The sequence below is a fragment of the Aotus nancymaae genome, unplaced genomic scaffold (assembly GCF_030222135.1).
Source record: "Aotus nancymaae isolate 86718 unplaced genomic scaffold, 86718_ANA_hifiasm-v0.15.2.pri h1tg000002l, whole genome shotgun sequence".
NCBI classification, from domain to species: domain Eukaryota; kingdom Metazoa; phylum Chordata; class Mammalia; order Primates; family Aotidae; genus Aotus; species Aotus nancymaae.
In genome coordinates this window covers 50,120,402-50,142,390 of record NW_026988413.1, presented here as the reverse complement: position 1 = coordinate 50,142,390, position 21,989 = coordinate 50,120,402, and the positions used below count along the sequence as shown (strand labels likewise).

Sequence of the window (21,989 nt, the reverse complement as noted above, 5' to 3'; positions counted from 1 at the left end):
CTCTGACCAGTCCTAACTCGCTCAAGATAATCTTAAATGGCTCGCAGATTTCTGTTTACCCTGTGATTCGGCAAGTACAACTAACCATTGTGGGAACAGCAGGTTTAAGTAGTTTGGGAATGTGGTTTGAAATTTCATTCTCCTACGAGGAAGGTTTATAGGATAGAAATGAACTTACAGCAGTCTTAAATTTTGTTCACCTGTCAGTATATTAATATCTCCATTTCAAATCTGTGCAATTTCAATGGTAGTTTATTGGTTACTTGAAAAAACATTTAGGATTTCTAGAAGCTCATGGAACATACCCTCATGGGAGAATGATTGTGAACTGAGCCAAAATGAAATGCTCATTTTTCACAACATTTACAAATCAGAAATAGATTCAACATTCACCAAATACCACTCTTACTGGCCTTTAAGCTTTTTCAAGGGTATTTTGCAATGGTTCTTACCTGTTATTTGTGTTTTAATTTACTGCTGTGTTTTCAATCGATGCCACTGTTGTTTTTAATTTTGTTCCCTGTAGGTCAGGTTCATCTGCTCACTTCTGATGTACCAGAAAGCAAACTCCAAGACCGCAGGAACATGTCTTTTCCATTTTAGGATGAAATATAGAAGTAGCTTGTAGTCAGTATTTGCTAAACTAACTTGTTTTATTTATTTTTACAAGCCAACAGCTTCCACAAAGTACCAGGTGGCAGGAGACCAAAGAGCAGTATTTGGTTTTTATATAAATACTTCAGCAAAGAATTTGAGTGAAATTAAGGGGCTTTTCAGTTTGTTCAATTGATGGGTTCGTGATCTGTTTTATAAGATCAATACTATTTTCCCTTTAGACTCTAAAATTATAGTGGAAAGCATAAACTCTAGGCGTTAAATATTTATATATATTTTAAACTTATTTCAAACATTGGAATTTCATATTGTCTTTTTTGCCTTCTGAGATATGTAAATTTTAAAAGCCTGTTGCATTCTTGAGTGATTTGATTCTACCTTGAGGGTTTTCCCCCAATATATGTATCTTCAGTTTTATTATGAGAATCAAAGTTATGTGGTTCAAATTTCAAAAATTTCCCTTTAAATAATCATGAATATGTTATCTTAGGCTGTTTTCCTGTAAACTGATGCCCTGTCTTGGGATATCTGCTTTCATCTCAGAATGACTTAACTATTTACCTCTTAGGATTAGGTTTAGAGCTGGAAGCTGTTAGACAGGAGATGTTTTCAAGAAAAATAATTTTCCTTGACCTGTGAGCTCCTCTTTAAAAAAAAAAAACAGAAAAAGAAAAAAAATAATAATTTTCCTATGCAACTTAAAGATCAGTTAATCAGAAAGTCTCTTGATGTAGCTCTTCTTAAAGTCTTGATATCTTTTTTTCCAAAAGAAAAATAGCTTTATTGCTTTTCCTGAAAATGTATGCTCATTTACCCCCAAATCAGACAATATAAAAATTCAAAGGAAAAATAAAGTAAAAATCACTTGAAAGCTTACAGTTTTTTGGTAACTATCTTTCCCAATCCCTCCTCCTCATTCTCTGGTTCTGGCTTGTTCTAAGAAACAGAGAAGGATGGGCTGAAGAGCAGGACCAAGTACCCACACTCAGCAGTGTGGGATCCTGGCTCTATTTCTTTATTCACAGAACCTTAAAAACCAATAGATTCTGTTAAATATAACTGACCTATCAGAATTCACTTGTTGTAAGTATACATATTAATGCCTTCAGTTGAACCGAAGCGTGAGAGCGGTGACTATTTCCTCTCTTCCTTAGGACAAGGTATTTCCTCAGAAGGCGGCCTGGGAAGACATTCCTTGGGCCGCCTGTCTCCACCAGAACTGCTTGGTGGGCCGTCTCGGGCTGTGGCCTGGCCCGTCTTTCCCCCGCGGTGGCCCACCTAACGGCAGCGCTGAGGAGGCTGCTCCTAAAGAGACTTGCCACAGTCAGGATTCCATGAGGGCTAAGGAGTCTTCACTGGGCACAGAGAGACTTGCGAGTCCTGACAGGAAGCGTGGAGGATGACTCAGTCACAGACCTGAAACAGCTAATCAGCCTTTAATTAGATTCGGTGAACCTGAATGAAGCGAAGATTCTAGTGCTTAAGGCAGCTGCCGAAGCTCTGAAAGGACAGGAGGGTGTGGGCTGCCTACGACGCCCTCAGGCAGGGGCAGTGGCAAAACCCTCCCTGACAGACCCACGTCCGCCCCCTTTGTATTACCTCAGAGCGACCCCAGACAGAGAGCTCATGGGCACCTGGAGAGAACCTCAGTGGACTTACCATTTGGCTTATAACCAACTCTCCCAGTTCTTCCCGTAACAGGAAGACCCATCCAGCCTGGGCCTGAGGTGATCCTGGCATCTTTCACCTCAGAACCTGCCTTGGCGTTCTCTAATTACAGAGACTGAGGTGGATGGAGCTCGCAGGGCCTTTAGGAGAGGAGGGGACTCAGGTGCATTGATTGTTCTTATAATCCCTATAGGAATCTAAAACTGCATTTCAGTATTTCTAGGAAAGTGCTAAAATGTACCACATTTTAAAGTTGTTGATAAATATGTAAAAGCTGTGTCATTTCTTTCCTTTTTTTTTTTTTTTTTTGAGATGGAGTTTCATTCTGGGTGTCCAGGCTGGAGTGCAATGCGATCTTGGCTCACCACAACCTCTGCCTCCTGGGTTCAAGTGATTCTCCTGCCTCAGCCTCCCAAGTAGCTGGGGTTACAGGCATGCGCCACCATGCTGGCTAATTTTTGTATTTTTAGTAGAGGCGGGGTTTCACTATGTTAGTCAGGTTGGTCTCGAACTCCTGACCTCAGGTAATCCACCTGCCTTGCCCTCCCAAAGTGCTGGCATTACAGGCGTAAGCCACTGTGCCTGGCCCAAGCTGTGCCATTTCTATGCAAAAATTAACCCAGTCTTAGAGTGTGAGACCCAGCAAGGGTATATGTTTGCTTTATGTTTGTATAAGAGCCATGATTTTGCCTTTAAGAAATATTAACCTTTACCATCTGCTTGGCATTCCTGCGTGTGCCTGGGTGTCGTATGCGGTTCCTCCTGCAGTAATGTTTTCCCACTTAATCCACATCAAGGGTCAGCACTCTACAACCCACAGGCCCTGGCTGGCCACTGCCTACTTTTATAGGACCTGCAAACTAAGAATGGCTTTTACATTTTTTAATAGTAAGAAAACTTTTAAAATTAGTATTTTGTGGCATGTAACAATGATATGAAATACACATTTTTTGCATTCACAAATAAAGATTAGTTAGAAAGGTCCAGTGGATTTTCTACATATTGTCCACAGCTGCCTTGTTTATCCTACAGTGGCAGAGTTGGGTAGTTGTGAGAGACCACACCACCTACAAAGCCAAAAACATCTACTAGTTGATCCTTTACAGAAAAAGCTGGTTAAGCAATGATCTAGTTAACACTGCTAAGAGTCTCAGCATCACCTCCGGGGAATTTTCCCTATCCCTCCATTCTGGGCTGGGATTCCCCTTCCTGATGCATAGAATGCCCTGTGTGTATGTCGGCTCCAGCAGTTGCCATTCCTGCTGTGTCGCTGCCTTTCTCCTTATACCTCCATACCTGGCCTGTAAAGCCCTTGAGGACATGGGTTGTGTCTTATTCACCCTTCCATCCCCAGTGCCTAAGACAGTGAATGGCACCTAATTTGCACTCAAAATTTGTTGAATGAATGCTGCTTCTCCTGTACTGGATAATGAGGGCATTTGCATACCGTGGTATTCTGAACAGATATTTAACAACTGGCTAGTTATCAACCTTATTTTTAAGATAAAATGACAGAAATCGATATTTATCTCAATCCCCAGAAATGAAATGATACAGCAAGGAAGCAGTGGGAGTAGAGGCAGTGAAGACCAGCTTGCTGGGGCTTGGCAAGAGTCGCTGTGCTCTGAGAAGGCGGAGTGTGCCTGGATGAGAGCACAGGTTTCAAACATCATAAGGAGACTGCCCAGTTCTAACCAGTGTCTGGCTTGGGCAGGGAGAAAGCCTCTGGGAGTAGCTTTCTCACTGTTTTCCACTTACCTACTTATCAATGGGTTTCAACGTCCCTTCTGCTTGTCTTTCCATCTCCATTCATTCTGTGGTTTTTCTGCTTTGCCCTTTTTGTCTCTTCAAGAAACTTTCACCTCACTCTTGTGGCTTCCTGTATCACTCCATGTGTTTGACCCAAACACTGCTCCGGAGTCCGGTTCTGCTTTCGCAGGCAGCTCTTTGTGCTGCTCCAAATTTTCACTTCCAGAGGCATCATTGGTGAGGAAAGTCAAGGGGTCATGTCACGTTCAGTAATAAATACAGGATTTAGGTGATTAAAATAGCCGAGAGAATGAAAATATGGTTAGGAACAAGATTTTTGGAAAACTCTAAGCACTCTTACAGAACTAAGCATCGTACGATGTACGATTACAAGTGCTCCCCCAACTGGCATCAGTGCTTTTCTGAATGTCAGTCTTCAGGTGTGTTTCCCCGCCTTGTCCTGCTACAGGATTTGTCATCACTTGGATGACCTGGGAATCCTCTGGTCTCAGACCTGAAAGCATGTGGTGTCTTATACCTCCTCTGCCTACCATAGGCCTAAGCACAAAGGTCAGTTCCTCGAAGGCAGTGACCTTCCTTCTGTTCGCGTTGCAGCCCTCCCACATCTGGTATATTACAGAAGTTACAGGAGGCATTGGCATTCATAAGATCACATTGCCATTTCCCATGTGTGATGGGTTGAATTGTGCACTGTATCTCTCCCCCTGAATTCATATAAGGAAGTCCTAATTCCTAGTACCTCAGAATGTGAACTTATTTAAGAATGAGGTCAATCCCAGCACTTTGGGAAGTTGAGGCAGGTGGATCATGAGGTCAAGAGATGGAGACCATCCTGGCCAACATGGTGAAACCCCATCCCTACTAAAACACAAAAATTAGCTGGGCGTGGTGGCATGTACCTGTAGTCCCAGCTACTCAGAAGGCTGAGGCAGGAGAATTGCTTGAACCAGGGAGTCAGAGGTTGCAGTGAGCTAAGATTGTGCCACTGCACTCCAGCCTGGCAACAGAGTAATACCCTGTCTAAAAAAAAAAGAATGGGGTCATAGCAGATGTAATTGAAGTTAAGATGAGGTCACACTAAAGTAGGGTGGGCCCCTAATCCAATATGACTGGTGTCCCCTTTCACATACAAAAAGGGGAATTTGGAAATACAGAGATATGCACATAAGGAAAATACCACGTGAAGACTGGAGTTCTGCTGCCACAAGCCAAGGAACCAGAAGCTAGGAGAGAGGCCTGGAACAGCTCCTTTCCCAGCACCTTCAGAGGAAGCATGGCCCTGCTGGCACCTTGATCTTGGATTTCTAGCCTCCAGAACTGTGAGAAGATAAAATTCTATTTTTTAAAAAAATTGAGTGGGAGTCTTGCTCTGTTGCCCAGACTGGAGTGCAGTGGCACGATCTTAACTCGCTGCAACCTCTGCCACCCGGATTCAACTGAGTGGCGGCCTCAGCCTCCTGAGTAGCTGGGACCACAGGCACGTGCCACTATGCCTGGATAATTTTTTTTTTTTTTTTTTTGTATTTTTAGTAGAGATAGGGATTTGCCACATTGGTCATGCGGGTCTTGAACTCTGGATCTGCCTGCCTCAGCCTCCCAAAGTGCTGGGATTACAGGCGTGAGCCACCATGCCCAGCAAAATTCTATTGTTTAAACCACTCAGTTTGTAGTATTTTCTTATGGAAGTACCTTGCCAGCTAACACAGCATAGCGTCACATTTCCATCTTTCTTCTTCCTAACCCCAATACTGGGATTGTGGGTTTGTTATCACTTAGAAGCCATTGCCATTTGACTTTGTTGAACTTTTTCCCTTTCCAAACTGAATGTTTCCCTTGTATTAGTTCCCTCTTGCTGCTGTAACAACATTGCCACAAACTTGGTGGCTGAAAACAACACAAATTTCTTACCTTACAGTTAAGAAGAAGTTAAGAAGGTCAGAATTTTGGAATCAGTCTCATTAAGCTAAATCAAGGGTGGGCAGGTCCAGTGCCTTCTGGAGGCTCTGAGAGGAGAATCCATTCTCTTGCCTTTTTCAGCTTCCAGAAACTTCTGTGGATCCTTCCTGGTATCACTGAAACCTCTTGCTTCCACTGTCATGTCTCTTGTTACTAGGGTGAATCCTTCTGCCTTTCTCTTACAGGGACTGCTGTGACTTTATTGTGCCCTCTAGGATTATCCAGGATCTCCCTGTCTCTATATTCTTAATCACATTTGCAAAGTCATTATTGCCATGTCATATAGTCACAGGCTCCAGGGATTAATTAGGCTATGCGCATCTTGGTGGGGGGCATTATTCTCTCTGCTATACCCTCTTTCCAACTATTTCCTTTCCAAATTCCATTCATTTTCCAGAGTCCTCGTCTAGTATCCCTCGACTTCAGCCCACAGTGGCATCTGTCTTTGTAATTACAGTCTATACACCACCACAGGGCTTGGTCCTAGCTCTCTAATTGTTGGGCATAAATTTACCTAGTTCTGCAAACACTCTGAAGGGAAGGTGCCTGAAGGGCAGAGATCAGTTTTTATTCTTCCAGCTCTCTTGAAATCCAGGACATGAGCTATGGGCCCAAAGATGTATAAAATTGCTTGATGGAAGGATTCACTTTTTTTTTTTGGACTAACTAGATGCAGAGGGGTAAATCTGGCCCTCTAGATTGGCCCTCTCTTCTTCCTTGGCTACATGCGATGGAAGTAAGACTGAGCTTGCCTGAGCAGAGTAGAGAGCTCAGATCCCAAGCCATTGTCTACCCATGAGCAAGCTCTCCCAATTACAGCTGGTTAAGCAGTTAGGCATGACTTTCATATTCTTATTGTGTCCTTCCCATCTCTATGGAAAATAATTATCATGACACAACCCTGACAACCTCTAACCAGTCCCAACAAGGTTGAGGGGACTTTATGAAGCAACTCATATGAAGAGGAAAAGTCAAGGAAACCTTGGCTCTGCCTTCTGAAGCATCCAGCAGCCTCACAACCATCAGAGCTTGGATGATTCTTGAAAGCTGGCTGCCCTCATGCCATGCTCTATATGCTAAAATCTAAAAAGAGAAAGATGTGAATCTCGGCTCTTCTACAAAAGTGGGTCCAAACCTATGTAGTCAGCTCCAAACCTGCATATTCAGAGACAGCCATGCCTTTCCTTTCCATAACTTTTGGACCAAGGGGCTCCTGGCCTTTAAAAACAATATCTAATTTTTCATTTTTAAATATTGGTTTTTCACAACTGGACAGACTTATAGGCCTACTCTCCTCTCATTTTGGATATCAGACTTTTACTTAGTTTAGATTTAAGGAGAAATAATTTAAAGAGAGAGAGAGCTTGTATTTTGGAGTCAGACACCCTTGAGTTCACAGACTAGATCTTTTCTACAGCTGTGTAATCTTTGGAAAGAAAAGTGAAGCCACCTCACAGGATTGGTGAGAATATTAGATGGGAATGATATACACATGGCCTTGTATAATACTTGGCATTTAATGGGCAGTGAAGTTGCATTATCTTCTTTTTTCTCCTCATTTTAATCCAGAAATTCCTTGCTAAATGAGGAGGATGAAATGCTGGAAATACATATAAAGTAGGAAAACACAAGGATTGTTTGTTTTTGGGTGACAGGATGTGAAAGAATGTAAAATAATTTGCAAAAGATTATGTCTTAGTCTGCTTGGACTGTCATAACAATACACAGACTGGGCGGCTTCTACAGCAGAAGTTTATTGTCTTACAGTTCTGGAGGCTACATATCCCAGAGCAGGGTGCCAGCCAACTCAGATCCTGGTGAGGGCACCCTTTTTGGTTTGCAGCTGAGAACCTTCTCTCTGTCCTCACATGGCAGAGACAGAGAGACACAGAGACAGAGACAGAGAGAGAGAGACAGAGAGAGAGAGAGACAGAGAGAGAGAGAGGGAGAGAAGAAGCTCTGTGTTGTCTCTTATAAAGACACTACTCCCATCAGAGCAGGACCTCACTCTCATAATTACATTTAGCCTTAGTTACCTCCATAAAGGCCCCATCTGCAAACACAGTCACACTGGGAGTTGGGGGCTTCAACATATGAATTTGGGGTGGAGGGCGACACAAATATCCACTTCATACAGATTTCAAGGTCATGTTTACACTTGGGACTTTCTTTCATTTTACATTTTACCTTGGGCATTTTAAATTGCATTAAGATTTAGAAGAATGCTTCTTTCCCTACTAAAGATGAGTGGGGTCTTCTCGCAGGTCCCGTGACACATCTGCCCAGTGAGAGTTCCCCTGGTTCACTGCCGATGAAACTGGCTTCCCATGCTACCTCAGTTACCAGAATGGCCCTTTTTAGAGTCCCCTCCCCTCCAAAGACAATGTGGTCTCTCCACACATCATGCCTTCCCTGTTTCTCCTCCTTAATCAGTTGTTCACTGAATGAGTCAAGATGCCAGTTGCTTCTGCATTTATTTTCATTGCTTATTCTGGTATCTCTGTATCTCCACTCAATGAAGCAATGCCTTACTCTGAAAAAGCATTTGGCCACAGTGTTTTTGGGCAAAGCTGCTACATGCCTGTATTTTTATTCATAGTACCCAACGGTATTATATAAAACTATGTCTTTTCTTTTTAAGGGACTGAGAACATTGTTTCTTTTTTTGTGGTTTTTGTTTGTTTGTTTTTGTTTTGTTTTGTTTTTGCCAGAGAAAATAGAAAAGAAGAGGTTTGAAGGGGAAACCACGAACAGGGGTGACAAAAGCAGGTAATAAGGGAAAGGCATCTCATTTGCCTTGGTGGTCTGGGAAAGTTTGTTGTCGAAGAAATTGCTTTAAAAATGCTGAAGTTTGCAGAAAAACGTTGCACGCATACCCCAGTGAGACTTATTTAATATAAAAAGTATCTGGGAATGGTTGTATTCTCTCCTTAATTCACTCCAGCAATATTTATTGATTATCAACTGTGAGCCTAGAGAGTGTCCAGTACATATGAGGCACTCAGCAAGTATCCTCAAATGAAGAAGAAAATACACAAGTTTTAGGGATTTGATTCTAGGAAGGAGGGAGACGATAGTGGACACAAGTCAGGCCCCTGCCTTCCTAGAGCGTGTCTGGAATGCAGACACACAATGAGTGAATAAATAAATACAAAAGCAAATATCAGATCATGATAACTGCCATAAGGAAAAGAAAGCACGACGTGTTTGTGATAGAGAGTAACAGAGGGAGGGGCTCTTTGTAGACAGGATGTGAAGGGAGGCCTTATTCTACTGCAGCCTGGAGAATGAGGAGTGAACCATGCAGAGACCTGGAGGAGGAATCTCCAGGTAGATGGAACAGCAAATGCAAAGCCTCTGGGTGGGAAAGGCCACAGTTTTTGTGTGAAGGAAAGAAAGGGAGCCAGCGTGGCTACAGCAGAGTGGGAAGGAGGAAGGGAGCAAGGGTCCCTGGTCAGAAATTTGGATTTTCTTCTAAGTGGAGTAGGAGGTCTTTGAAGTATCTTAGGCAGAAAGTTACATAATCTCTCTATTGCAGAGATTAGCAAACTATGGCCCACGTGTGAATCCGGCTAGTCATAGTTACACCCATTCATTTACGTACTATCCAGGGCTGCTTTTGCTGTACGATGGCAGAGCTAGCAGTTGCAACACAGAACGAATGGCCTGCAAAGCCTAAGTTATTTACTATCTAATTTATTATTATTATTGTTATTTGAGTCAGGGTCTCACTCTGTCACCTAGGCTGGAGTGCTGTGACATGAATAGCGATCACTGCAGCCTTGATCTCCTCGGCTCAAGTGATCCTGCAAAGTAGCTGGGACCACAGGTTTCAGCCATCACACCTGGCTAATTTTTAATTTTTTTGTAGAGATGGAGGTCTCCTTTTGTTGCCCAGCCTGGTCTGAAACTCCTGGGCTCAAGCAATCTGCCTGCCTCGGCCTGAGGATTAAAGATGTGAGCTATTGTGCCCAGCCTATCTGGTTTTTTTTAAAGAAAAAGACTGCCGACCCTGTTGTGTTGTGTGAAGTACGGCTTACAGAAGGGCAAGAGAAGAAGGCATACAGCTGGGAGACTGGAGATGAAGAATGTGGTGTGTGCAACATATATTTAGGAACTAGACTTCCGGAATTGACCAATGGACTAGTTTGGGGGGTAGGGTGGGAGAGCTTAAAGGATGACCCCTGGGTGTTTTGCCTTGAGCCAAAGTGGTGCCATTTATTGAGACTGGGCACTGCTATAGACTGAATATTTATGTTCTTCCAAATTCATATATTAAATCCTAACCCCCAGTGTGATGGTATTGGGAGGTAGGGCCTTTGGGAGATGATTAGGTCATGAGCCCTCATGAATTGGTATTGGTCTCCTCATAAAAGGGACCTCAGAGAATGCCCTTGCCCCTTGAAAGCTAGAATACAGAATGCTGTTTAAGACCTGGAGAGCAAAAATGAGAGAGGTACCAGGAAGGAGTAAGACAGGTAGTAAAAACTCAGGAGGGAAAAATAACAAAGAGGAACAGGATGGCACACGATGCCAAGCGGGTGGCACCAAACAGCTAGGGCTTCAGAAAAGCCTCAAGGTGGCCTTGTCACAGGTCAGTGAGCAGAGACATAACTTAGGGAGGACTGTCTCCCTGTGCTGGACCAGCTTTCTCTGCTTCTCATCATCCCTGCTGATGAAGAGATGGAATAGACATAGCTCCAGCCAAGGGTGTCAGAGTTTAGAGGCCTCTGAGTTTGGAGGCAGTTTCAGAAGAGAAATGTAGAAATCTGACAGATGGAGATCAAATATTACTTCTAAGTGATAGCTTCTAAAATGGGCCGGGAGACTGGATTTGATGGGCAGCCATAATTAGGTTTCCCGCACTTCTAGAGTTTGGGGCTACCCATTTGGTTTGGTCTGGCTGTGTGCCTCAGATGCCTGACAGACAGTTGTCAACTCCACTACTGCGTGGGTGGGAGAGAGATGGCTTCCCACAGACCTTGCTCTAGAAGGCAGGCCTGGGTCCTGACCCTTTGCATTTGCCACAGGGGGACAGGGCAGAGCTGAATGCTCCTGCTCCTTCCAATGATCCTGCTCTGCTGGCAAGCCGACCAAAGAGAGAACCAAGAAGGAAAGGAGTCATTTATGCCCAGTTTCTATGTTTTCCCTCTCAGAATCAACCTTATTGAGCTTTTCTTACATACAATACAGCACACCCATTTTAAGTATATATGTTTAAGAGCCCTAACAAATGAATAACCCCTGCAACCACCACCATAATCAAGATATAGATCACTTCCGTCATCTCTAAACGTTCCCTCTGCCTTTTTGTAGTAAATCCCTCTCCTCCTCCAGCCCCTGGCAATGACTGATCTGCTTTCTGTCATTATAAATTTCTGTCATACATAAAATGTAATGGTTTTTAGTAAATTTACAGCCTGTGCGGTTATCAACACAATCCAGTTTTAGAGCATCTCCATCACTCCAGTAAGATGTCTCCATGCCAATTTACAGTTAATCCTTGTTCCCATTCCCAGTTCCAGACAATCGCTAATCTCCGCTGTCTTTAGAACTTTGCATTTTCTGAACATTTCAAGCAAATGGAATCATGCGGTACATGGATTTTGTGTGTCTTTAGCTTAGCATAATGTTTTTGATGGTCCTTCACATTTTGGCATGTGTTAGTGCTTTTCAAAAAATTGCTGAATAGTATTCTATTTATTTGTACAGATATGCCATTTAATTGTGAGGATAGGCTACATTTTGTTTATCCATTCATCTCTTGATGGGCGTTTGGTTTTTTTTGAGCAATTCTGATTAATGCTCCTCTGAACATTCCTGTACAAACCTATGTGTGGACATGTGCTTTCATTTTTCTCAGTCATATACCTAGGAGTGGAATTGCTTGCTAGGTCACATGGTAAACCTACATTTAACATTTTAAGAAGTCATCAAACGGTTATATTCCTACCAGCAATGTGTGAGGGGCCTATTTACTCTAGATATGTTTTTACCGAGAGGAATATGAGAGGATTTGAGATCAAACATGGGCTGTGGGAAGAAACGTATTCAAAATACTGTTCATTAAAAACTTTCACACAATAGGGCGGGAACAAGTTGTTTCTTTACACTGGTTTCAATCTTGGCTGCACATTAGAAGCCTCTAGGGAGCTTAGCAAGTCGTGATGTCCAAGCCACATCTCAAACAATTACAGTAAAGATGCTGCGAGGGTGGCTGGGCAGGTATTAGGGTTTTAAAACTCCCCAGTTGATTTCAGTGTGCAGGCTGAGAAGCTCTTATGTAAAAAAAAAAGTTTGTCAAGTCATTCACCAAGATAATGAGCTAAATAGTTACAGCTGAAGACAGACAGTGTCTATAGGACATGCTGAGTGAGACTGGAGAAGTTTTGTGGCTACAGAAGGAACAAAGGATGTACTGTCTGGCAAACAGTAGCTTTTGTGACTATCTTCATATACATTTTCCAGTATTATTTCAACCATGAAGTGGAGGAGAGAGGATGGTAACTGAAGCGGATAAACGGGGTGGGGAATCAAAGGTTTCAATGGTCCATTTGTTTTAGATGGGAGAGACTTGAACCGCATGAATGTCAATAGACACTCCAGTTAAACAGGAGAAGAAATAACTGATGGGTAAGAACCCACAAAAAAGGGGAGAGATGCCAGCTCAGGTAGAGAGACTGGCCCTCATTAGGAGGAAGGATGGCTCTTCTGTCTCAACAGGAGGTAGAGATAGAGAATGAGAAAATATTGAGGCAAACATTTTTTATGGTTTTTTAAAGAAAAGACTGCCAACCCTGTTGTGTGGTGTGAAGTACGGCTTACAGGAGGGCAGGAGAAGCAGGCATACAGGTGGGAGACCGGAGAGGAAGAATGCAGTGTGCTCAACATATATTTAGGAAATAGACTTCTAGAATTGACCAATGGACTTAACAGGAGGTAGAGGTAGAGAATGAGAAAATATTGAGGCAAACATCTTGGTTTGCCAGCAGAAAGATGAGGGAATTCCCATCTATGCTTCCCAACCCCCTTTTCGGTGAATTATGATGTAAGGTCATTTTGTAGAAAGTGATTTGTGAGGGTGAGTGGTGTGGCTCATGCCTGTAATCCAAGCACTTTGGGAGGCCTAGGCGGGTGGATCACTTGGGGTCAGGAGTTCAAGACCAGTCAGGCCAACATGGGGAAACCCCATCTCTACTAAAAATACAAAAATTAGCCAGGTGTGGTGGCACATGCTTGTAGTCCCAGTTACTCAGGAGAATAAGGCAGGAGAATCACTAGAACCCAGGAGGGAGAAATTGCAGCGAACTGAGATCTGAGATCATGCCACTGCACTCCAGCCTGGGCAACAGAGTGAGAAAATGTCTCACAAAAAAAAAAAAAAAAAAAGAAAGAAAGAAAGTGATTTTTGAGGGTAAGTAGGGTGAGGGGGCAGGGCTGAATCCTTGAGGAGAGTGAAGAAGATTTGACATAGTCATTGTTGAGTGTGAGAGAAAAATAGCAGGTCCACTAGGCAGTGTTGAGAGTTGAACCATTTGAAGATACTTATGAAACTGTAGTGACACTGATCTTCTCACGCTCTCTCTCAGCCCCTAGGGGCAGGCAGGAGAAAGCACGCAGTAGATTTGCTCCTGAGTCACATAATTTCTCTGCAGGTATTTAGAAAAGACAGAAGACCAAAGGACTTGAATATAAAGCAGGAGTGATTCACGTATGGACTATACATTCGGGAGTAGGGATGGAGAAAAGGGGTAAGCTGAAGGGTCGATGGAAATCAGAGGGGCGGTGGAGAGGCTGTGGGCAGGGTGAGATGTGTAGACTACACAGTTGTGGAGGGAGAGCTGTCAAGGAACTGTACCTAGGCACTGATGGGTTCCCCATGTGAGTAATGGCAGAACTTGTCTCCATTTCCTCACCTACTCACGCTTCAGCTCATTCCAGTCTGAACCACACTCCAGGTGGTTACTTTTCTAAGGGCTCAGATGACCTTCATGTTTTCAAATCCAAGACATAGTTTTCAGTCTTCATTTTGCTTGATTTTTCAGTATAATGTGACACTGTAAACCATTCTCTGGTCTTGAAACGGTCTCTTTCACTAGCTTCCAGGACAACACATTGTCTATTTCTTCCTGACTTCAGGCTCCTGTTTGCTGGTCTCCTTGAGAGGTCTGTGTTTCTCTTCCTGTCCATTGTATTTGGAAGCTTCTGAGTAAGGTGTTGTCCTCAGCCTTCTTGTCTATACTCTCTCCCTAGGCAATCTCATCCATGTCTCATGGCTTCAATTGTTCCTCATCATCTTAGAAGTTTCTCTGGAGCTGTAAGCTCAAATATCCAATTCCTACTAGTTACTTCCACTTGGATGTCTCAAGTTTTCAAACTCCTCATTTATTAATCTGAATTTATAATGTGCCCCCAAATCGAATTCTTTCCTGACATTCCCACCTGAGTGAACCTCATGTCTGGTTAGGCAAGTCGGAAATCTAAACACCATCCTTGATAACCTCTCTTTCCATCAACTGCCCACATCCAATCCACTGTTCCCATCAGTTTTGCTTAAATATCCTTAGAATTCACTCACTTCTCTCCACCTCCAGAGCTAGGACCAGATCCACTCTCTATCATCTCTTGTCTAAACTACTGCTCAGCTTCCCAAAGGCCTCTTAGCTTCCTCCCTGACTACCTTCCAGTCCCTTCCCCACACAAAATCTCATAACCCCCCACCTTCAACAAACACAAATTGGATCATACAGCCCTTGACTTAAGCTCCTTGCAATGACTTCCCAGTTGCTGCTGCTCCTTGAATAAATAGGAAAGCTTGTCCTCAAGCCCAGGCATGGTCTGGCCCTGCATCCGCTCCAGGCACACTGGCCTTTCTGTGCAGCAGCTCAGTCCTGCCGCCTCCTCCTCGGTTCCAACTTGTCCCAGCTCTCAGCTCACGCTTCTTCAGGGACGCCTTCCTGACCACCTTGACCAGGCTGGGTTCTGCCATCATTTGCTCTCTTGGAATGGCATGCCTTCCCTCTATAGCTCTTACCTCAGTTTGGAATTGCACATTGACTTAGGTGATTATTTGACAATCACCTAAGTGAGCTGTCTGCTCACACCAGCCTCCAACCTCCACAAGAACAGGAACCACATCTGGTTTTGCTCATCTTGTATCTTCCCCAATTAGCAAAATACCTGGCATTAGAAGGTACTCAGATTTTTTTTGTGTGTGTGGGTTATTAAGAACCATAAGATCTAAGCAGAAAGGTACCTTAGAAAACATCTGCTATCTGTCATTTTGTAGTTGAAAAAGCAGAGCCTAGGCGAGGTGGGAGATTAGGCAGTTCATTTATACACCATCACACAGCTAGCTGATGGCAGAGCTGGAATGTGAATCTGCTACCCACCCTCCAGAGAGGTTGGTTGAGTCTAATGGGTTATTTTCATGCCTGGTGCCGCTTTTGCCAATAGAACAAAACCAAGCTTAGTAAAGCAGAGCAGAAACTTTGTTAATAAAGAAATGCAGAAGGGAAGCTCGTCCTCAAAGCATATTCTAGAGGGCAGGATGGCAGGACAGCAAGTAAAGGGGGATGTGAAAGGCTCTTAGGGCAGGAAGGTGAACACTGGGGCAGGAGTCCTAAAAAAGATGGGTTCTTCCAGGATGCACTGGAGTGTGCACAGCCTTGTCTTTTGTACTCAGCACTTTTTGTGCCTAACAAGGTACATTTCTGCCCTCTAGGCGGCGGTTTTAGCATGGTAATGAAGCAAGAATTCAGGTCAGGGCAGCACTGCTGAGCTGGTTCGTGGTTACTGGCATCCGGCCTTCCTCTCTGTAAGCAAGCACAGTTTCGAGCACAGGTTAATTTCACAGGTTTTGAGGATTCTGAAGTAATTGGGGTTATGTTGCCGTGACAAATCCCCATCTCTTTCTGGTGCAGTGAATTTTCCACCTCCACCTAGGAACTATTTATTTATTTAGTATAGATACTCTAGTAGTATTCTCTCCTTTTTTTTTTAGTGAAAAATAAGAGGTGTCTATGCTTAAACTGTGCTTTTTTGGGGGGTTGCTATACCATCACAAAACATCAAGCCATTGGCAGATAAAATAACACATTCTAGAGAAGAGGGAGATGCCGATTTAAGGATGTGCCTCTCCTCATCCCTACCGACTTGCAGCAGTGATAGAGAGGCTTAGTAGGACCTAGGAGGCACACTCCTCTTTCCTCTGCCCTTACAGAACCTCCCCAGCCACAAGCATTAAGAGGAAGATTAACAAGGCTCACAGGGACACGTGCTTGCTCTCTGGAAGCTGTGGACTCGTCAGAGAAAGCTGCAAATCCCATTTCCCCCTGTTGCAGCAGACAATTATTTTTGCATGATCAGATCACAAGCTGATTATAAAACTAGTTTGCACTGTGTCCAGAGGCTGCTTTTTCCTCCAAGCAGGTTTCTCTTCCACTGAATAGAGCAGGGGAGCCCTCTGGTGGTAATCTGTAGGAAAATCTCCTGAGCAGGAGGGATATGCTTAATTTGGGTGAGAATTCTTCCTATTCTTTTCCCTTGCCTCCACAAGCCTTTTCCAAAATCAACGATTAGGTCCTGGCACAGTGGCTCATGCCTGTAATCCCAGAATTTTGGGAGGCCAAGGCAGGTGGATCACTCAAGGTCAGGAGTTCGAGAACAGCATGGCCAATATGGCAAAACCCCCGTCTCTACTAAAAATACAAAAATTAGTTGCGTGTGGTAGTGTATGCCTGTAATCCCAGATACTTGGAAGGCTGAGGCACGAGAATCGCTTGAACCAACCTGGAAGGCAAAGGCTGCAGTGAGTGCCTCTGCATTCCAGCCTGGGTGACAGAGTGAGACTCTGTCTCAAAACGAAACAAAGGAAACAAAATCAGCCATTAGAGGTAAGCCATGCCTGTTGTAAGCCATCTGAACAAGAAGGTTCACACCATCAATGGACCGATGCTTTCTGGGGTCAAGATTGCATTTCTTCAGCCATGCTTTTGCTAAAAAAATCCCCAGGACTCATGATGTGAACAAAGCTATGGACTGTGAATTTGGCGCACGTTGTAGAGGGGAGGAGAGGCCCTGATGTGAACAAAGCTATGGACTGTGAATTTGGCGCACGTTGTAGAGGGGAGGAGAGGCCCTGATGTGAACAAAGCTATGGACTGTGAATTTGGCGCACGTTGTAGAGGGGAGGAGAGGCCCTGATGTGTTGTTCTGAAGTGAGTGACAGACATGCCTGCCCTCCGGGTGGAAACACCAAGTTCTATATAGCACTTTACAGTTCACTTATATAACATGTGATCCTAATCACCATGGAGGAGGGCAGCTCTGAACCAGCAGGAGGTCTCCTAGGTGTGAGGCTGGGACCAGGGGGCTGGAGAATAACGGGCAGGTGGTGGAACACGAGAACATGCGGGGCCTTGGCTGTTTGCAGAGCCCAACGAGTTTGAGAAGATTAAAAGAATGAGGGTGCAGAGAAGGATGGAGAGGATGACATACATCCAATACCTGTAGTGTCCAAATTGTCTCTTCAGACGGGAGAGTTAAGAAATCCAAGTCGCAGGCACCAGGAACCAGGCTTTGGGAAAGGAGGCGGCGCCTGATTTCTTGAACCTTTCTCAAAAGGCTGGGAATATCTAGTCCTGTTTTTCATTCAAATGTTTTTGTTACGTCCTATTTTATTAGGTCTGTTTTATATTTAATTTTCTCTGCATAGAACAGCCTTCTGAAAGTAAAAATCAAAATGTTCACCATTTTAAAACCTTAGACAATATATGTTTGAAAAAGTTAAAAATCACAAAGAGATCAAGACTGTTTAATAGTTATTTTTTTTGAGGGAAATCCAGTCACATTTGCCTGTACCGTACATACACCATTACTTGGACATTCACACTCCACTGGGAACATGATAAATTACAAAAGAGAGAGGAACTTTTAAAACCACATTTAATTTTTAATACAAAATCTGTTGCACTATTGCAGAAGTGACCCTTTCATGCACAGATGAATTTAGTGTCTACCAGTCTGGAAGAGGAAAAACTGTATTTTTATTGTTTTCCCAAAATATTGGCAAATTTAAAGTAACTTTTAATCTTTGTGCTCTCTGATGCCAAGGCAAACCTGTTTTGTCTTTCTGTATTTTCAGTAGACAAGTTGAACTGTGAAAAGTGAATATAGAGACATGAAAGTATTTAGGGCCATCTTTACCTGGGATCACTTCTTTAAACTATGCTTTACCTACATATATCAAAGACGCCCGGTGACTAGGCCTACTATGCCCCATAGGCAAAAGCTCTGACGATTTCATCTAGAAATCTGCTGTCGATATGTAGAAAAGTTCACTATTTCAGTTTCACAGCAAAAAAGGCAGGGAGAGAGGGGAACCCAACAGGTATTTAAGTAGATGCTTTCCAATCCCATTCACTGCATTAATTAGCTTACTTCTTATACAGTACAACATAATCATTGCAGATTTATTTGTATGTAACACCTATAAGCAGATAGCATCTACACTTTAAGTGTATTTACAAATTCAACAAAATATCTACATATAAAAAGCTTTACTTAAAATTAAACTTGATGCAAGTTATGAGAAACCAATTTATTGGCAAATGAAACTGAGCATTCCTTCAACCATAGGTTGTTATAGATTTTCATATTTGGAGGCAACCCATTTGATAGATATTGTTTATGAATATGATAGAAGATACATTTACTTTTTAAACTGCAGATGTAATCCCTTGGACCATTGGCCTTTTAAGCACTTGTCAGATTTCTTAGATTCTGAAATATGTCTGTAGCAATTTGCATACACATTGCTTAATGCTGCAGAGTTTTGAACTCACATAGGTAAAGTCTTGGAGAATAATATATTACTGTTGGCATGCTATTGTATGCTTTTGGTGTTGGAATAACTTAATTTTTAAAATTAATTTTCTAGCATGTAGACATCTTTCTTACTGAATGTAGCAGAAGCCATAAAGGACCACAAAATCATCACGTGCTTCAGTTGGTGACAAAGCTTTTCTTTTTATGCTTCTGAGGAAATGCTATTTCAAATAAACTGTCTCATTATTTTTATTTTCATGTTTCCTTCTTTTCCCAGCATTACAGTTTTCATGAACTCTGCTTTTTTAAAGTTACTTTTAGACAATGACAGTAATCTAGGACTCAGAATGGCCTGGAGTAGCTAATACAGAATGCAGTATGTTATGGAATGCTTAATGTCTGAAGGCACTATATGTGTCTTGCCCTGTGTTCTCTGGAGTAATGTTTGAAATTTAATTTGAATGACTTGTTTTTGATTCTTTCAGTATGGCACAAATGCCGAAATGCATTGCAATACACATTGTTTATGCCTAAAAACAACGGAACATAGAAATGATGTACAAAGTAGAACACTGTGCTGCTGTAATGCCTGGACGATTAAGAAGCCTACGGAGTAACAGGAGCCAAGAGCAGGTAATAGTTCTCAGTAAGCATCAGCAATGCGACTGTCATAATGAACTCATTTAGCAAGTATATACTGTACATACTGTACCTAACAGTCTCCCAAAAAGACTAACGACAGCTAGACATAGAGTCACCAATTTCACAACAATGTCCACAAAGACATTGAAGTCCTAGAGAATACTACAGTAACACTCTTGACAATGAAAACGGAATTCATATTTAGGGGTTCAGCTGAGGATAGTATAAACAAAGTATCAAACCATGTTTTCATAACACACACGGGTATGTCCTTTAAATGTGGAGCATTTTTCATGCATCATATTGAACTATATCCTGAAGAGGAAATAACAGGATCTGTTGGTGATGTTGCATTATTTTTTCTCAGTTCTGAGGAAATCAAGAATACCCATTTTGAATGAAAAAGTATGCACTTTGCATTCCAGTTCACATTAACATATCATTTGACTGAGTTATGTTTTTGCTCTAACTATTCTCATAATATTAACATACAGCAGAAAATACACTCTCTACCCATATGTTCATAGTATGAGAGGGCTGACGAACAAGTGCTTAGGATAAACATTCTAGAGAAACGGAATATTGGCAAAGAGCTTAAAAATTAAACAAAGGAATTCATGGCGTTGACAGGAGAAGGTGCCTCTGAGCTTTCGTTTCCTTCAGCCGGTTCTTTCTCTTTCTTACCACTGTATTGTCCAATAAAGGAGCCATCCTCATTGAACTGGCCGTTCACCCCTTCTCCATAGTCAACTAGGCTGTCATCACTGTCTTCTTTTTTCACAGTCCTGTCTGAAGGAGTTCGACTTCCTTTTTTCAAAGGCTTGTGGTCTTCTGCGTCACTGGAAGAAAGAGAAAACATTTTTGTCAAGATTGGCATTTAGGTAACGTTTTCTGTTTTTAAAGATCATGCATGCAAATTATGAGAAAGCGTTTGGAGTCCTGGGCTTCTCTTGACTCCAATGACGAGGGTGAGTTGGAATGGAAATCAGGAGCAGAAATGGTTGAATCATGAAGTCCTCAGTAGAGTGGATGGCTCCCAAATGTGCATGTTAATTTCAATGACAATTCTGATTCCTGAGTTGAAAGCAATCCAGAAATAATCACAAGCATTAAATAAGAAAGAATTGAGAAAAGTAGAAAAATCATCACTATTTTGAATTCAAAAAGGCAAAAACTTATGGCAAATAAAGAAGTTAGTATGTTAAACTGCAAACTATCTCTGATTCCTTGGATGTGAATGGAGCATGATTTTGGTTAAGTGTGAAATATGGATTTTTTTTTTTTCTGAGACAGAAGGAGAAGCAAAATCCTGCATTTCAAATAATTTTGTTATCAATGCAGGCCAGACTGGTAAACTTCAACCTTACCTTTCAAGAGACCTACAAATCCCATTAAAAGGATGCAGAAGAAACAAATGAAAATAGCCTAAGAAGAAAAGCAAAATCCTTATACTGATAGTACGCAGTATTTTTTTGGTAAGAATTTTAGTTAATGAGTAAATATTTATTAATCTGGAAAGAGACACACTTTAACTTAAAAGCACTATATTTGTACTATGAATGGCATGCCAATATATTCTAAAGAATGTGAATGATTCCAAACATGTAATAGCAAACCCTTCCTATGCTCATGTTAACCCCCCAGCTCCCTTTCCCATGTGTGTTATGCAGCCTGACCATGTTGGATAGGAATCTGAGGAGTGTACCTTAATATGACTTTATAAGATTCCATTATTATTCTTTTTTCCTTATTTCTCTGTTGAACCCCTAAGCACAATTTCTGAAGTCAAAGAGTAATCATTATGTTTTAGACTGTTCACCCATATGGTCAAATAACTAATTGTGCACATTGACCTATTCGTTAATAGGTAACATTTGGGGGAAAAAATAGAAAAAGTCAATGACAGGATCCAACATTTTGTTTTCTTTCAAAAAACGAAAATGCAAGACAAAATAGGAAATATATACAGTATTAGTAAAAATGGAAAAGCCTTAATATACAAAAGGTATCATTGGCTGCGGTATTTAATCCAGCAATTTGTGCTAAGTCTTGACTGCTCCCTCTGTTTCAGACAGTGACTTTTTTTTTTCTAGCCAAGATACAAATATTTCAAGATCTATAAGTATACTGGCTCTTTTGACAATAACTTTTACTAGGGATTTCAATTTTTCTCCAAGAAGAAAATCTCGAGACTGAGAAAAAAATGCTAGCATAATATAACAGTGGCGTATGCCATTGAAAACAACCTGTTTCAGTAATACACGATTACTTACTGCAAACTGAATTAGCTATAATATCACCACTGCTAATAAACAACTGGAAAGGTATCATCCTGGGGTGGGCTGTGTTTGGGGGAATTTCAGAGGACAAAGCATTGAGTGCCTAATCTGTTATGAAAATAGCTTACACAGCATCTCTGGGGTTTAATTATTAAATACTTCCTGTGAAATATAGCTCCTGTTCTGGTATGACTGTTAATTCGGCTGAAGAGTTCAGTAATAGGCAGAATT

General features: G+C 42.1%; 2 protein-coding genes across 37 annotated transcripts in view; both read right to left on the bottom strand.

Moving 5' to 3' along the window:
- Positions 1–4,157, bottom strand: part of LAMB4 (laminin subunit beta 4) — a 116,476-nt gene extending 112,319 nt beyond the window's left edge. Inside the window, exon 1 of the mRNA XM_064364296.1 lies at positions 4,042–4,157. The gene's annotated coding sequence lies outside the window, so the exon portion shown is untranslated. The remainder of the gene's footprint in view (positions 1–4,041) is intronic.
- A 13,651-nt stretch (positions 4,158–17,808) lies between these two features.
- Positions 17,809–21,989, bottom strand: part of NRCAM (neuronal cell adhesion molecule) — a 321,862-nt gene continuing 317,681 nt past the window's right edge. For 35 of the 36 annotated variants that reach the window (XM_012455744.3, XM_012455825.3, XM_012455774.3 and 32 more), the window contains one exon: positions 17,809–20,318. In XM_012455744.3, coding sequence (XP_012311167.2) covers positions 20,081–20,318 — 238 coding nt within the window. In that variant the 3' untranslated portion in view covers positions 17,809–20,080. The remainder of the gene's footprint in view (positions 20,319–21,989) is intronic. The other variant, XR_010341943.1, reaches the window with a different exon arrangement.